This window comes from Lissotriton helveticus, chromosome 6 (genome assembly GCF_964261635.1).
Source record: "Lissotriton helveticus chromosome 6, aLisHel1.1, whole genome shotgun sequence".
NCBI lineage: Eukaryota > Metazoa > Chordata > Amphibia > Caudata > Salamandridae > Lissotriton > Lissotriton helveticus.
Window position 1 is genome coordinate 211,579,045 of NC_136067.1, and position 16,644 is coordinate 211,595,688.

The 16,644-nt window shown below is 44.2% G+C and overlaps 1 protein-coding gene across 1 annotated transcript in view; it reads right to left on the reverse strand.

Annotated features, from left to right (window-relative positions):
- Positions 1-212: 212 nt before the first annotated feature.
- Positions 213-16,644, reverse strand: part of LOC144762433 (opsin-5-like) — a 330,284-nt gene continuing 313,852 nt past the window's right edge. The window contains exon 4 of the mRNA XM_078647613.1: positions 213-813. Coding sequence (XP_078503739.1) covers positions 454-813 — 360 coding nt within the window. The 3' untranslated portion in view covers positions 213-453. The remainder of the gene's footprint in view (positions 814-16,644) is intronic.

A 16,644-nucleotide genomic window follows, 5' to 3' on the forward strand; every position in this document is an offset into this window, starting at 1 on the left:
TGGCAGCTCCTATAAAATTAAGTTTTGCAAAAACCTTGAGGAAAAAAAAACAAGCCAAAGGGATGTTGGCCAGGCCTATTGTTTTTGCCAATGCTTGCTTAATGTATGCATTAGGAGAATGTAATTATAATAGACGGCTCAGACTGGTGAGTAATGACAAAATTACTTTTTCATGGCTATTAGAAAGATTTTATCATTACAATATGGGCATGTCATATGGATATTTAGCTGTCTATATACCTGTATGCCCTTTCACGTTTGATCTTCTTCATGTATCCATCATTCTGTCTATTGTATAGACCAGCAGGCAGTACGAGTAGTAAAGAAAGATTTCTCTTCTCACGCATCTGTGAGTGTGCATGTGATTTTACACTTGCCCTAGTGAGTACACAAGTAAATACATATCACACATTCATTGGCGGTTAATTTCGTTCATTTAATTTAATGGGTCCCTCATTGCGAAGATGTCACTGTGGCATTCCGAATGTTCGATTTTTCAGCTGACGAAATCTGTACGGTGTCCCTTCCGGCCCATATCACGGAGGCAGGAGGATTCCCTGTCAAGTTCTCAGAGTGGGAAAAATGAATTCGCCACCCACAACAACATTGGAGCTGTTTAATTTCTTGCCTGAAAGCCTTGCTGAACATGTAGTAAATAAATGGGTTATACGCCGTTGACGACTTGGCGAACAGGCATGGCAGCAGCGCAACAACAGGGGGGATGTACTCGCTGGATTGAAATATCGACCACAAACTGACCACTGCATACGGAGTCCATGCGCTCAGGAATCCAACACTGACAAATATGGCCATCTGAAAGACATAGAAAACATATTTATTAGGTTAAGCTGGCCTGATACGAATTTCAAACTATAGTTCTCATCAATACTGGAAAATAAGCAAGATGGTGGTAGGCATGACGGTTTCTAGCAATCTTCATGGATTGAGAACTATTTGGAGCAAATGTAGTATTATTGGTCCAGTTTTTACCTCTTCTTTCCCACAAAAACACCTCCACAATCATAACACTGGCTTTGGATTAGGATATTGAAGTTTTGATATTTAAAATCAAGTTCTCCTTTTGCCTTACACTGGTCAATTTTCAGGTACTAAATCCTCAAAGGAGTCATTTGGTTCAGTTTTATCCTCTTATATCCAGCATGCAATATTTAAGATTTTGATGCAGCGGAAAAGTACTTTTTGCTATGGTAGTAGCAAAGACTGTCAAAGGGGTGGCAGATTATTGTCCATTAAACTAGCCAATAAAAGGATCTGACCTATCAGGTGTTCTTAAATGGCAAGAGATTCCAGCAGATGCCAGACACCCATTTAATCCGATTTATCAATTTTCTGATTCATCAATTTTCCTCCTCAGTAAATGTGTGGGGTCCTGGTTGACGTATCCTTCTTAATGATGATGGCATTGTCACATCAGATGTTGCTGAAATATACTTTCCCTCATCTACAGTCATCATAGCAAATGTCCTTCACATATCCTTTCTTGCCCTACCAGTCATAAAATATAACATGGGGTTGTGTGCATTAAGTCAAGGTCTAGGGTTATGTCCAAGCCTAGGATGAGTTTATTTTTATAAATGGCAGCACATGCCAAAACCATATTTAACCATTGCTTGCAGACAAGGACATACATGACTCCTCTTTGTGCAAGGGTAGTTGGGCTCTTTGTTGAGGCTAGTCTTTCTTTCAAAGACCAGGTGACAAAGTGGTTGCAACCTGCCTGGTGCCAGCTGACTGTCCTATGAAAATGAAAGCCATGCCAATCAATGACCAACTTGATTCTCCATCTAAGTTGTACAATTCTTGCACATCGACAGTGATAACACTTTTTCACTAGTATCACTGATTCCATGCACTCTTCTCTAAATCCCTCCTTCCATGACACCACTCATGTAATCAAAGGAAGCGCGACTACATCAACCCATACTTAGAGAACAGCAATAAGTTTCCCTTTAGGCGTATAAACACACAGTTAATCAGCTATTCCCCAAAGAGATTTCCTCGTGATGGTAAACTCAGGTTGCAGAAGCCCAGGTGATGACCGGAGACAGTAAGATAGCTAGACTTCTGGTCTTCCCAGCATCCTATTAAGCCACTTCACTTATTTTTTTATTTCCTTTTCTGGCAATGATACCTGGTGTATGCATGTTGCTGAGGGTAGAGATTACTCAAGACAATTTTTTACAGATGACATTGAGAGCGCATAATGTTCTTGCCGATACCTACAGAGATACTGAAATCAGATAGGGATCATCTGAGCCATCTTTCTGCTTCCCGCAACAAGACACTATACTTTAATTTTCCAAATATGTCTTTCTTCTAACATTATTATAGTGTTACTGGTCCACACCTGCTCCAAAGAAGGAAGTTTCAAGCATTCATTAATTTTTTTTTCAATTAAGAACCTCCTTATGTTAGTCTTTTGTCATCAGTCCTTGTTCAAGAACCAAATCCCCCATCTTTGTCCTCTATTGTTGGTGGGATATTTAAATGTCTTCATATTAAATTGAACTTTTCACACTGTATGAGAGTATATGTATTTAGGTTGTTCCCTCTCATATGCAACCGCCCTGCCCTTTTTGAGAGTTAATTATTGCCCTCTTTCTTATAGCTTCTCTGGTGCAGACATTGCAAAAAATGTGGTGGTTCGCCTCCTGACTGTCTTCAATTTCGCTCTATGGTTTTGCCAGCGTTTACCCTGGACTAGACAAAGCAATACAAATTAGATCTCAGCAGTGCTTCCAACATCAAAGTGGGGTAGAACATAGAAAAAGAACAAGAACAGATTAAGGGTGATGGAAAAGTTATTACTGAAAAGTGGGAGGCTGTCAGTTCATAAGATATCTGAATGAGTCTTTAATGACTTCCGAAAGGACCGCTGGGGCCTGATAACAACTTTCACCCTACACACCAGGAATGGTACCTGTACACAAAAACAGAGCAATTAGTGAAGTTCTGCTCCATGTTTGTGTGCTATGCATGAGCTAGTTGTGTCAGCTGGCTGTTTTATATTAAACTCACACATCCTTTCTCTGTCTTTGAGAGTTTTTCATTCAAGGAAGATGATTGACCAATGTGGAAAGTTTTAAAGATCAATTATATTTTAAGAGCAATACACACCTCCAAAGGAAGCCACTAGAGTCTAATTAGCAAAGCAATATTGTGATCCAATGCTTTGACTAAGGTAACTACAACCAAGTAAAATAGGTTCATCTTGATAGGGCAAGTGAGGATCTTCTAGTGCCTTTCAATAGAGCATTTCCACCATCATTATGAGAAAAAAACATGTACCAACAACTTTAAGTTGCTGAGTGGTATATATTGCTTGAAGTTTTGGACTTGGCCCTCTCTAATGTCTGGGTCTGCCTTTTTTCTTCACCCCTCCTGTTTTCTGAATTAGTTTTTGTTAGCTTTTAGGATTCTGGGCACTTTACCACTAAACAGTGCTGAAGTACGAGTGCTCACTCCTTAAAACATGGTAACATTTACCTATACTTGATTGTCACATTTAATGTACTTATATGTCCCTAGTAAAGTGGTGCAATATGTACTCAGAGCCAGTAAATTAAATGCTACTAATGTGCCTGCAGTTAAGTAGCCTTTTAAAAACTGACTCCGGCCTCCCATTGAAGCCTGTATTCAGTTTTAAATTGCAATTTGATATGGTAAAATAAATCTTTTTCAAAGTCCAAAACTTCTTTTTAATACATATGTCACCCTTAGGGTAGGCCCTAAACAGCCCATGGGGGAGGTTGCATTGTATGTAAAAAGTGTAACATGTACTTTTCAGTTTTACATGTTCTTATAATGGAAAACACTCACAAACTTGGTTTTCACTACTGTGAGTCCTACTTCTCCCTTAGGATAATATTTGGCTACCTTATTACATTTATTAAGTGATGGGTTTTGTTTGGGACCAGCTAGAAATATCATGTTTGGTGTCTGAGGAATTGTAATTTAAAGACCCTTTTTAATGGTGAAGTTGGGTTTTAAGTCACATTTTTGGAAATGCCACTTTTAGAAAGTTTAAAGTGGGGGTGAGATGCACACCTTTATGTTGTACTCCATCCTGTAGTCCAAAAAGTACTCCATTCAAACTTTAGCAGCGTGCATTAAACTTGCTTCGCGCTTCGTCTCATTGCGCTGCGCTGCAACATTTACAAAATACGAAGAAACCAATTACGGTTTCACCAAGCTGCACAGCCAAGACTGCTTGAATCCAATGAATCATATTCATGTATTTTATCTTTTGAGTTTATTATATTATTTCATCCAAACTTTTCAGCTTTATACTTGTCTGCTTATTCAAACATGGGTTTGTAAAATATAAAATATATGTTATTGTGCTTGTATTTCCAGATGCCCCTGACGAAGGGAACCTTTTTTCCCGAAATGCATTGGGTTGTGACAATAAATCATGGCATGTGGAACCCACTTTTGCTGCTGTGCTTTTGTGAATGTGGATGTTAAGCATTGCTCGGATAAAATGGATTGAATAAGCAGACAAGTATGAAGCTGAAAAGTAAAGATGAAATAATATGATCAACTCAAAAGATAAAATACATGAATTTGATTCATTGGATTCAAGCAGTCTTGGCTGTGCAGCTTGGTGAAACCGTAATTGGTTCCTTTGTATTTTGTAAACTTTTAGAAAGTTGGCATCTTCTTGTCCTTGGTGCCTGCAGCCTGTTCCTCGGTCACATGACTAAGTATAGTTGGCCTTTGTGTATTTCTTTGAGACATTCCCATAAAAGGAGGACTGGGTGTTGGCAGGATGGGAGGGGCGGAGCTGTTCACAGCCCTACTTGCACTTCAAATACCCTGCTTCAGCCCACCCACAATTAACTTCACACTAGCCTCTTGTGCCCCAGACATCCTGGACAGGGAAGACTAAAATTCCAACACCATCTGTAGGAGAAAACTCTAGACGCTTCTTACACTTTAAAGATGGCACCAGGTAAACAATTGGGACCCTTAGACCCACTCTTCAGTATCCTCCCGGAGCTCTGGACACAGCAGAAGGGCTTCCCTGCTGCCAGACGACTGCCATGCAGTCTGAGAAGGAAGGCTGGAAAGTCTTGTATTTTGTTTTCACTAAATTACTGTTCATGTGATGCATAAATACTTTACACATTACCTCAAAGTTCAGCATAACTGATCCGCAGAAGTGGCAGCTGTTTCTTCTCCCAACTCACCCTCTGAAATTATCTCCCCTTGCCCCTGCGATCTGCACCAACACTACTGGAGTTCAGGAAGAGAATGAAAACCTAGCTCTTCAACAAGAGCAGCGAAGAATCCCCCCTGCCAAGCGCCTGGAGATCCTCACGGTGATATGTTGCACTTAACAAATCCGTTGTGATTGATTGATTGAATGACTCCGTTTGTTCCAAGCTAACAGAGGTCCACGTACATGTTCATTTAGTGACTTTTGTGGTTTATCCTGACAAGGATTGGGGATGTTGTTTGAAAAGAGCTCTGACCCCCACCCCCCCCCCCCCCCCGACCAATGAACCAATCAGGATGTAATTTGACTTAAAAATAAAAGATTAAAACACATGTTGTTTGTTAATCTTGAAGGTCATGGAATAGGATAACCACCAAGCACCCTCTCCCATGTGATGCTGTTCATTACTTTCAACACTCTATTATTTGATGGTGTCCAGTACTTTCTCCCCAATATTTTCCTCTTTTTCAGGGATATGTAGAACAAACGAAATACAGTTTCCTTTTGAAGCATTGAAAATAGTAAACATTTATGCTAAAGATTATAGCAATCCATTGATTAACTTCCCCTCTCCTGGTGGACTGGAATTATCAGCATGACTAGTCTCCAGTTGTCCTATTTTAATCCACAACAATGGAAACACACAATGAGGAAAGATGCCGTGTACGTAATATGGCTTGTCAGCCATTTGAATGAAGGTTCTGAAGGTCTTACCGAAATGAATTGAAACTAGATTGTTCACTCTTTAGTTATATACGTGCCAAGGCATATATTGTCAAATCACAAATTTTGCATCCTCTCACACTGGCCAAACACTTTTTACAGGAATCATATACATTTGCTATTTTAAAGTATGTAAATATTTCTTGACCTGAAAGCCACTATATTTCTCTTTTGGGTGATTGGTAGAAAATGTTACAGGAGTGTAAGAAATGAGAGATTGTAACTTCACAAATCTGGTTGAAACATTTTAGCCAATGGTACTAGATAACTGAAGAAGTGACGGGTTTGGCAGTAAAAATAACATTCAGTCAAACGTGGACCCTCTCTTATGTTTTCTGTCATGAATAAACTAAGAAGTTCCGATAGCTTCATGATGCTTTAAGAAGCTGTTGCAATACATTTTCCAGAAGAGCTATGAGTCTTGATGCACATAAGTCTTTTGAAGCGAAAGTGTGTGATTTAGGATGGTTTTTGTAGACATAAAACACCAACTTTGATGCAAGTGCATCGGTTTGTACCTTAAAGAAATTGTTTGGGTAATGAATGTTAAAGTTGCCTGATTCAGCAACCCAGCCAGGCAGAACCTACCACTCCCATCAGGGTTTTTTATTTTTTTTATTTAGAGTTTTATATAGTGCGAACTAGACCCGAGACATCGGGTATAAGAGCGCTTTACAAGAGCACCAGTTTCTTTACATGAGGACACATCCATTTTTGTTAGGCACGGGGAGATTAAGTGATTTGCACAGAATCACAGGATGTTGAACGTCGTTGCCGAGACTCGAACCTGGTTTCCCAGCTCCTAGGTTGACTGCTCTAGCCGTAAGGCTAGCGCACTTAAGGGTGATTACACACACTGGATAACTAGCGCTCACCCATAGGTAGCTTGGCACTGAGCAGTCAGGCCTACCATAAAGGCATAAATCACCTTTGGAATTATTACAAGCAATACTATGCCCAGCTGTGTTCAAATGGCATCAGTAATGTGCACACTTGGGAAAGTTCCTAATAAGCAACCCTCCAAGCACCTTTATGTGATGCAGCACTTTGTCCACCCCAGGCTCACCCTAGCAATTCTTCTAATTTATTACCACACATCTATAGGGTGCACCCTGGTTCACAACGATACTAGAAATATGTACATACAACAATTTATAATACTTTTTAGCAGCAACGCAGTCTGAGCGGGTAAACCCAAAGTCAAACCTACTGCTATTCTGGCAAGAAATAAACGTATCAGGCTAACCGCCGCCCAGCATCATGAATCACAGGCGGTTCCCTACTGTCACTTCCACAAACACTCACTCCGCACCGTTACGTGGTGCAATGGATAGCGTTCGCATACTGTATGGAAGCGTTCGCATACTTTCACAGTCGGCACCCTAATGCGGTGCACTGAAACCCAGAAGGTCAACTGGTTACACACTGCTGACCCCATGACCCCAAGCTTCCCTCCACCCTACCCAGACTATCCTACGCCCACAGATTGGAGACACCCTGTGCCCCACCCATCCCCGGGCACTGGAGCGCAGGCAGCTAATTTCACTCTTAGTCAAAGGAAAGGCGATGGAGCAGCAAGGATAATCAGGAGGCAACCCAGGCTTGGCAGTCACTCGAGCAGTTCCCCCACAGGATGCGGAGCAGACAAAGGCTGAAGGCAACAGACGATTACACCAAAGGGGTCCCCAAAGGCCTTCCGGCACCAGCGCAGTTCTGTGAAGCACAAAGGGGTCATGCAATCACTTGACCCACTTCTGATCATTCGAAGATGTGTTCCTCCAGCCCATTCAGTCACTCTCACCACCCAGGCCCAGCCCAGAGTCCGGCAATACTCCCTGGCAACATGGTGTCATCGGGGAAGGCCGGCTGAGGAGAGAGTAGTTGGTCAGCTGCGCTGAGTACCAAGTAAGGGAACAGTATATAAAGGAAGAATGAAATGGGAGGAGTTCTCGTAAGGAGAAGGCACTCTGTCAGGTGCACATTGATCAAAGTCACACCCAGACAATAAGGGCACAATGTTAGGTGTGCGATGATACGGGTAGCAGCAGACTATTCCAGTCGCACACATCGAACAGTTGCAAATTCCGTACCTCACTGGAAATGAGGCACAATGTCCAGTGCACGTCGATATTGGTTGTACCAGACAGCTCCGGTCACACACATACTGGCGCAAGTTCAGCAATGCCTCTCTTGGTAGAATGGAGCAAAACTACGGTTACACCCCCACCTCCGAGGGTCGCAACCTTTGAATTGGACACTGCACGCAATGAGCATGCAGGAGGCGTGTCAGACAAGAGACATGTGGCACGATAGACGAACAGGGCCTTACTGCGTCCCGCAACTAGTAAATCTGCTCACCACCAACAAGATGCTTATGCGTGCCAAGGTCCCCACGATGGAGAACCACATGCCTTAGATCTTTGCCAGAGTTTCGGGCTCCGCACAAAGCAATCTGATCTACAGGAACAATTCTTAGTTCCACACCTATGCTGTTCTATCAATTGGAATCCAAAAGACGATGTGGCCACTTGAGAGGGCACCACAATTCAGGTGTCACAGGTAGATGGTGTGCGTCCCTTTCAGGCAATCTTTGATGTCCCTGAGACCTCCTGAAGTACAGGCCCTTGGAGTGCACACTTCAGGGTGCCACACAGCAGCAGGTAGTCGGTCCAGGCCAGCCACTATTCAGGACAGGTCGCGTGGTCCCTTTCAATGGCAGTAATTCTCCTTGTGCACAACAGAGTCCTCCATGTAGTTCCATGTTCGCTGGTCCCACGTCCCCACAAGCGTATGTCTCCCTTCCTGAAGTATGTTACAAGTTGTTATACTGGAGTGTATCTTTGAAGTTGTGTGTGGTTCAAAGGGTCTGCCTTTGACCCACAGATGTTTCCCCTAAATTTCAATCCTGTCTGCCATGGGGCAATGGAATGCAGATCTTTATCTTTAGTGGGGCCATTATCTGGCTCCAGAGGCCAATTGTCGAAACCTCTTCCTCCAATCTCTTTAGCCATCCCAGGAATGGCAGAGGTCTGTTGTTCCAGTTGCTTGCCCAGTGTTTAATAGCTGCCACTTGGGAATGCCCCGATATACTCCCCAACTTCAAGTGTGGACTGGTGCCAAGCACCAAGGCACACAAAGAGTTTAGAGCCCATAAATGCCCACTTTCTAACAGTGGCATTTTTGTGTGAACTACAACATAGCCACCTTTACCACTGGCAAGGGGTTTTCGCGGCAAATCCATTGATAGGAAACTTCATGAGGCTGCTCTGCTGCAATCTCCTATTGCAGCCTGAAGGGACAGCATTTATTACACCATATGGCACCTTCACATTTTTGAGGATGCCTTTTGGTCTCATTTCTGCGGCGGCGGTCTTTCAAAGGATGATGGAGAATATGTTTGGAAGAATGTATGGTGTGAGAATCTACCAAGATGACATTTTAGTCTTTGGTGTAAGCTTAGAGAAGCACAATGAACATGTGAGGAAGGTACTCGCAAAATTGAAGGAATTTGGCCTCACGTTGAAGGCAAAAAGTGCAAGTTTAATCTTACAGATATTGATTATTTGGGACAGACGATCACAACCGCTGGCATAGAACCTAGGAAAGAACTTGTTAAAACCATCATCAGGATGCCTACACCAAAAACAAGGATAACGTATTGAAACTTCTGGGAATGTCTGGATTTTACTGCAAATTCATTCACAAGTTTGCAGACAAAACTTGTAATTTAAGAATTTTTTTTAAAAAAGCTGTAAATTTCGAATGGAGTGAGGAGTGTGGGAAGGAGTTTAAAGAGTTGAAGTATCGCTAGAACATGCAGCATCTTTGAAAAGCTTTAAACCTGATCAGGATACCATTATAATGGCAGACACTAGTTCTGCAGGGGTGGGTGTGGTGTTCTTATAAAGGCAAGAAGGGGTGGAGAGGACCATTCTTTTTCTATCAAGGTGTCTTAGCGGGACTGAAATTAATTATTCTGTGGTAGAAAATGAGGCGCTGGCTGTATTTTGGGTCATCTGGAAGTTAAGAATGTTTGTGTGGGGAGGAAATTTCTTGGGAAAACAGATCACAAGCCTCTTAAGGAAATTCTGGAAAAGAAAGGGTTAGATAATACCTCAGTTAGGATAAGGAAATAGATTGTTGCTCTTCAAGAATTTGACTTTCAGGTGGAGCATGTTCCCAGTGAGAGTAACAATGTAGCTGATTGTTGTTCAAGATTAGTGAGTAAAAGTGAGGAGATTGAACAAGCTCTAGAGGACTATAATTATTTGGATGAGGATGAGTTTCTAGTATGTATGATCAATTATGGAGTGATCAAAGAGGATGAATGGATTCATGAGATGATGAGTGATGACACATTTCATACTGTGATAAAGGAGTGAGATTTGGGTTTAGTACAAGTGTCAAACGTAATGAAGCAATAAAACCGTTCCCTAAAATTGGGTCCGAGCTTGCAGTTCGCGACAGACTGCTTCTTCGTGGTACGGGATGGGTTCCTCCTAGCAGTCTGAGAGATTGTTTGATTGAGTTTGTCCATGATTGGCATTCAGGGATTTCAAAGACTAAAACAATTGTAAGACACACCTACTGGTGGCCTGGCATGGATATTGGTATTGAACAAAGCATCAGAAAGTGTGTGGAATGCAGTAGGTATGACAAAACATTAAAATGCCAGGGTGTAACTCATGAATTTGAAGACGTTGCCCAAAGAAGCCTGGGAGGAAGTGGACATTGATATTGTGGGTCCGATTAGAACATCAAGCGTGGAAAGGTATGTCATCGTTCTCCTGGATATGTACTCAAGGTGGCCTATTGAAACTAAACATGTTATAACATTTTTGGAGAAGATTTTTGTGTGGAAAGGTTTACTATTGAATATACTCTCTGACGACAATGTGCAATTTGTATCAAGGGAGATAGAAAGGTACTTGAGTGAGAGAGGCATCACACATAGTAAGACAGCTCTTTATCATCCAGAGGGCAATGGAATGGTTGAAAGGTTCAACTGTGTTTTCAAGGAAACCATTCAGAGAGCATTAGCCAATCAGAAGTGTTGGATGACTGAGGTTTCAATTAGAGTAAAAAATTATAGATACACGCCTCACTCCATGACGGGCAAAAAACTTTGAGTTATTCAAGAAAAGAAAAACGGTTTAGTTTGTCCCTATTTGGTGTTGGAGAAGACCGACATTTTGCAGTGTGAGAGGGATGATAAAACTAAGAATAAGATAGAAATGGAGAAGATGATGAGAAAGAAGAAGTGATTTGATGTACATAAGGTGGTCAAGAGTACCGTAGTTAAAATTGGTAAAGTGGTAAGGATAACATCTCTTCGGAGAGGGGTTTCTTCACAAAGGTCCACAGTTTTACAACCCATGAAAGTGATTATGGTCTTCAAAAATGCCATAAGAACAGAGGACCTGTTAGACCTGGCACCTTGGCGTGGGTCTCCCTTCCACTTTTTGGTTACTGTGCCTCATGTGTTTTGCTGGTGTTAGCTGCTCAGAGCACTGTGCCACTGCCAATCAGTGCCACAGTGCAAGTGCTCCCTGTATAACATGTATGCATTGACTGGATTCCATGATTGGCTTAGTTGGTTTACTGTCAGACCCCAGTAAAGTGCACCAGGAGTGCCAGGGTTTGTAAATACAAATGCTGCTGGTGGGCTTGCAGCACTGGTTGTGCCACCCACAGAAGCGGCCTGGTAAACTGTGTCTAAGGTCTGCCATTGCAGAACCTGCGTGCAGTCTGGTACTGTCATGCTGACTGGGCAAGGGCACCCCCTTGCCGGTCCCTAAACCTTCCCTTAACTGCATATTAGTCACCCCTATGGTAGGCCCAAGGGCAGGGTGCATTTTCGTTTTTCACTATTGTAAGGCTGCCTGTTCTCATAGGCCAGAATGGGCTGTTGGAATTATTACTTTCTATAATCCTGACAGACTCAGGGGGCATAGTAGAAATTCGAGTTTGGTATGCCTGCACTCAGAATAATAAAATACATCTTTTAGCAAAGCTTATTTTAATGTTCTGTGTTTGCAAATACCACTTTTAGAAAGTTGGTATTTGCTTGCATAACTATTTTAGCCCGCCTCTGCTCTGATGTGTATCTGCTGTCTGGTTTCTGTGAGTGACAGGGCTGGGGAATTCCAGGAGACAGGCTGGAGCTGCCAGGTGGTGAATAGGAAGATTACAGCCAGATGGGTGGGAGGAGTGCACCTAGGTTCTGAATAGGGCTGTGCTCTGCCCCACAATGCTGGCTCCACCCCCTGTGAAGCGTCTGATGTCTCTTCTCTCCACCTTGTAAGGAGAGAGGGAAGATTGTCAACAGAGTACTCCTGGACTGTACTTGTCACCACAATGCTGGCTCCACCTCCTCCGGAGAGTCTGATGTCTCTCCCCTGCACACTGAAAGCAGAAGCCTGCATCCTGTCAACAAAGTGCTCGGAGACTGGACTAAACTAGGCACAGGCCCCCTGGCCTGAGAGAACAAAGGATGTACAGTATAAATGTAGGAGCCCAGCTCCTAAGAAATCCGATCCTGCTTGAACCAAGAAGAAACCTCTGCCTGAGGAGAAGGAACCGGGAAAGCTGAAGGAGGAGTACTGTCCCTGTCCTGAGGGATTGACCTGCAGTGGTTGCCTTGCTGCTGAAGGAGAGGAAGAACCTACAAAGACTGTTACTTGCAAAGACTTATGTTTCAAAGATCTCCAAGGGCTTGTGAGCGAGCTTGCCCCCTGAACGGAGTCCCAGGACTATTGGACTCCACCCTGCCTTCACAGAAAGCCGTGGAATTGCCGTTTTCTGGTGCCGCTGAAGCCGTGAGCAGAGTGCGCCTCCTAGAGCCCTGTCCGCTGGACACCCGTGCCATTGCCGCCCCGCACCATTCGTCTCCGCTCTCCTACGAGCCGTAGTACGCACCGTACCTGTACCGGGTCGCACCGCACCTCGCTTCACCCCTTCCTCTTTGGCCGCCCTGCTCGCTGCCTCCTGCCACTACAGATCGCATCGCACCGTAAAGTGGAGTACGGCCCGTACGCTGCCGCGTACCAGCCGCCCTGTGTGAACCGGCATCCCCGCATGCAAAAGTACGGCTCAAACACCGTCTCATACTGCGAAAGTACACCTCGAACGCCGCATCATTCTGTGAATGTATGCCACGAACAAACGCCTCGTACAGCGAACGCCTGAAGACCTGGATGGTCCGCATTGCTCCCCGAAGTCCCGCTCCTCCGCCTCGCACCTCGACGCCTTACTACGAGCCGGACTCCCAGTGGAAAGCCGCCGACAACGTCCCTGGTACGCCTTCGCCTGCACCCGCATCAGTTCGTGTCGAACTCTACGATCCTAAAGGTACTGTGCACGAATCGCACCGCAAGGTGTACGCCTCGCACTAGAGTGTCCGCTTCGATTGTTAGACTCTTTTTGTTTGTTGTTCATCACCTAGAGTCATCCCAAGGGGTGCAAAGCGCACAGGACTCAAGATTAAGCATTTTTAAGAAATCTGATTTACTACAAAGTATTGTGGCCTATTGCTAAACGTTATCTGGGTCTTGTATTAAGTCTTTTTAATACATATATAAAGAATAACTATTTTTGATACAAAACTAGACTGGTGTCCATTTGTGGTGTGTCTTCTAATTACTGTATGTGGTCATAAATGCTTAACCCATAACGCTCTGAAGTTTAGCCTTGTCTGCTCGTGCCACGGAACCTAGAGGGTGAGCAGGGGTTATTTTAAAGAGTAAGTCCCTTGCCCTGACTAGAGGAGAGGGTGCCTGCTTGTCACAAGTACTTACCTGGGCCAACCAGAGAACCCCAATTCTAACAGGACCACAGAGTGTGGAATTTGAGTTGAGTTGCCAAAGTGGCACATGGGGAAGAAAATGGTATGGATTTGATTAAAGCTGATGAGAATGTAGCACCTCTGATGGAAATAAGGAGAAGTGTTAGAAGTGTTTGCAGACACAAATATTTGGATGATTATGTGCAGTTGTAACCAGATGGTACACTTCGGTTGCGATCTCAAAGGTTTTTGTACAGTCAATGTTCCAACCCTGTGTTATTTAAAAAAATAAGTTCTTGAGTGCATAATCTTTATAGAGTCTATATTTCTTATTAGTTTGTGTATAAGCTTTTTGTAGTTTACATTGTGTGTTACTTTGGAATGTGAAGGGAGATGTGTGGTATCCTCCTTTGTATGGAATGGTGTGCCAACATTCTCCAAGAGCGTTCCGTGCGTGGAACGGCCACTAGAGTGAGGGAAACATTTAGAAAGATGGACGTTAGAGCGAAGAGGCTGAGGTGTAAAGAAGAAACCTAATAAACCAATATACTCGTGATACAGTTTCCTGACCATAATTACAGAAAACTCATCCTATGTTGTATTTATGTGTTGTCGTGGCCCTTCTTGCGAGGTCATCCCCAAACTTTTTGCTTCTCCCTCCCCTATTTTTCCTGACCCGTGGCTGTTGGCAATAGGACTCTGCGCACTTTAACACTGCTGATCAGTGCTAAAGTGCATATGCTCTCTGTGTAAATTGTTATTGTGATTGGATATACATGATTGGGCATATTATGATTGGGCATATTTGTATCACCATGAAGTCCCTAGTAAGTGCACTGGGTGTGCCGGGGCTGGTGATGACAAATGCTACTAGTGGGCCTGCAGCACTGATTGTGCCACCCACATGAGTAGCCCTAAAATGGTGTCTCAGGCCTGCCACCGCAGTGCCTGTGTGCAGTTTGTGAACTGCCATGTCCTCCTGGTCAGTGTCACCACTGACCAGGCCCAACCCTTCCCTTTTTGTGCACATTGGTCACCCCTATGGAAGGCCCAAGGTACCCCCTTGGGCAGGGTGCAGCGTATGTGAAAGGTAGAGCATGTACTTGTGCAGGTGACATGCTCTGGTAGTGAATTACAGCCATTTTCGTTTTTCACTGCTGCAAGGCTATCTTGCTCCATAGGCTATTATGGGGGATGCTGGCTACAGTGGCTACCAGCATTTCTTTCCATGGGAACAAGATAGGACATAAAAGTATGGTATCCCTGAATTTAATGACACATCTTTTAGGAAAGGTGTTTTTTAACTCCTGTGTTTGAGAATAGCACTTTTAGAAAGTCGATGTTCTCTTGTCTGACCTTTCTGTGTGCCTTGGCCTGTTTGTGGATTGACTGTCTGGTTTGAGAGTGACAGGGGCTGGGGATTCCTCAGGAGGCTGGCTGAGTCAGCCCTAGGCTGAATGACTGCGATTGCAACTTGAGTAGTGGGAGGAGATAGCACCTGGGCCTGAATAGGACTGTGCCCGCCCCCCACAGTGCTGGGTCCACCCCCTGTGGTGCGTCTGATGTCTCTGCCCTGCACTGTGAAAGGAGAGAAGGAATCATGTCAACAAAGCGCTCCAGGGCTGTGCTTTCCCCCCACAATGCTGGCTCCACCTCCTGCTGGGTGGCTGAAGACCCTGCCACTCTCTCTGAAAGGAAGGGAGAGGTCAGGAAAACAAAGTGCTCAAGGAACACCCAGAACTGGTTCAGACCGGGCTAAGAGCCCTCCTGCACAAAGGGAACAAAGACTTTTAGGGGTATAAGTACAGGACCCCTGACTACAGAAAATTAGATCCTCCTGTAATCAAGAAGGAACCTCTGCCAAGGAGAAAGCTGAAACTGAAGAAGGAAGATTGTCCAGCTGTTGCTCAGCTGGATTGCCCTGCTGTTGCTTTGCTGCCAAGGAGAGTGGAAGGACTTTGCTTTGTGCTGTGTCCCCGTGCTTGAAGGAATCTCCAAGGGCCTGAGAAGAGCTGGCTCCTGTGAGAAGTTGGCCTGATGTGCAGTGTTCACTATTCTAGTGATCACTATATATCAGTCCAAACAACCCTTATTGATGATTGGTTGTAAGTCAACCTTATAGACCAGCTATCCTAGTAGCATGGATACGAGCAGTCTAAGGCTAAGACTCTAGAGGGCGTGTTAAGCCAGCTGTTTTACCATCACATTACCCCTTGAACACCCAGTGAAAGGACACCACACAAGTGTTATGAAAATAAACAATGTATTTATTAGAATCACAACAACCCTGTACTCTTTATGAGGACAGGGTGCTAAGCACACAACAAAACTCTTATGAAAATACTTAAGTTAGCACGTTATACACAAATGCCCGAGGGGCACGAAAAACCATATACTCTAAAAGTGGAATGCGAAATTACTAGCAGGTAAGTACAGTACTAATAGGCTTTGGAATCGCTAGGACTTGACTAGGGAATCGTTAGATTACTTCTACGAGACCTAGGGGACTCGGGTGCAGAGTGTGCACTCTCACGCGGGATGCGGGACAAAGTCTATGGAAGCTAGTAAAGGCAAAGTTAGTGTTCACGGGCGAACCCGACCTGGTAGGGAGAAAACGACAGTGGATCCTGACCCTTGGATAGTGAGGCTATGCTGGGGCACCGAAATGCCGAAGTTACCTAGCCCAGGGGCTGCAGCTGCATAGGTCTGAAAAGACGTCGGGAATCCTCGTGCCGGACCAGGAGCCTGGAAGAAGGAAGTTGCTGGCAGGCGACCAGTGAAGAAAAGTTCGATGGATCCAAGCCTGGATCAAGGAAGAAGAAAACCTGAAAGCAGAGGGGACCAAGTTCTTGAATCACTAGCCAGTGATTAAGTGGGCACCAGGATGGCACCGGGC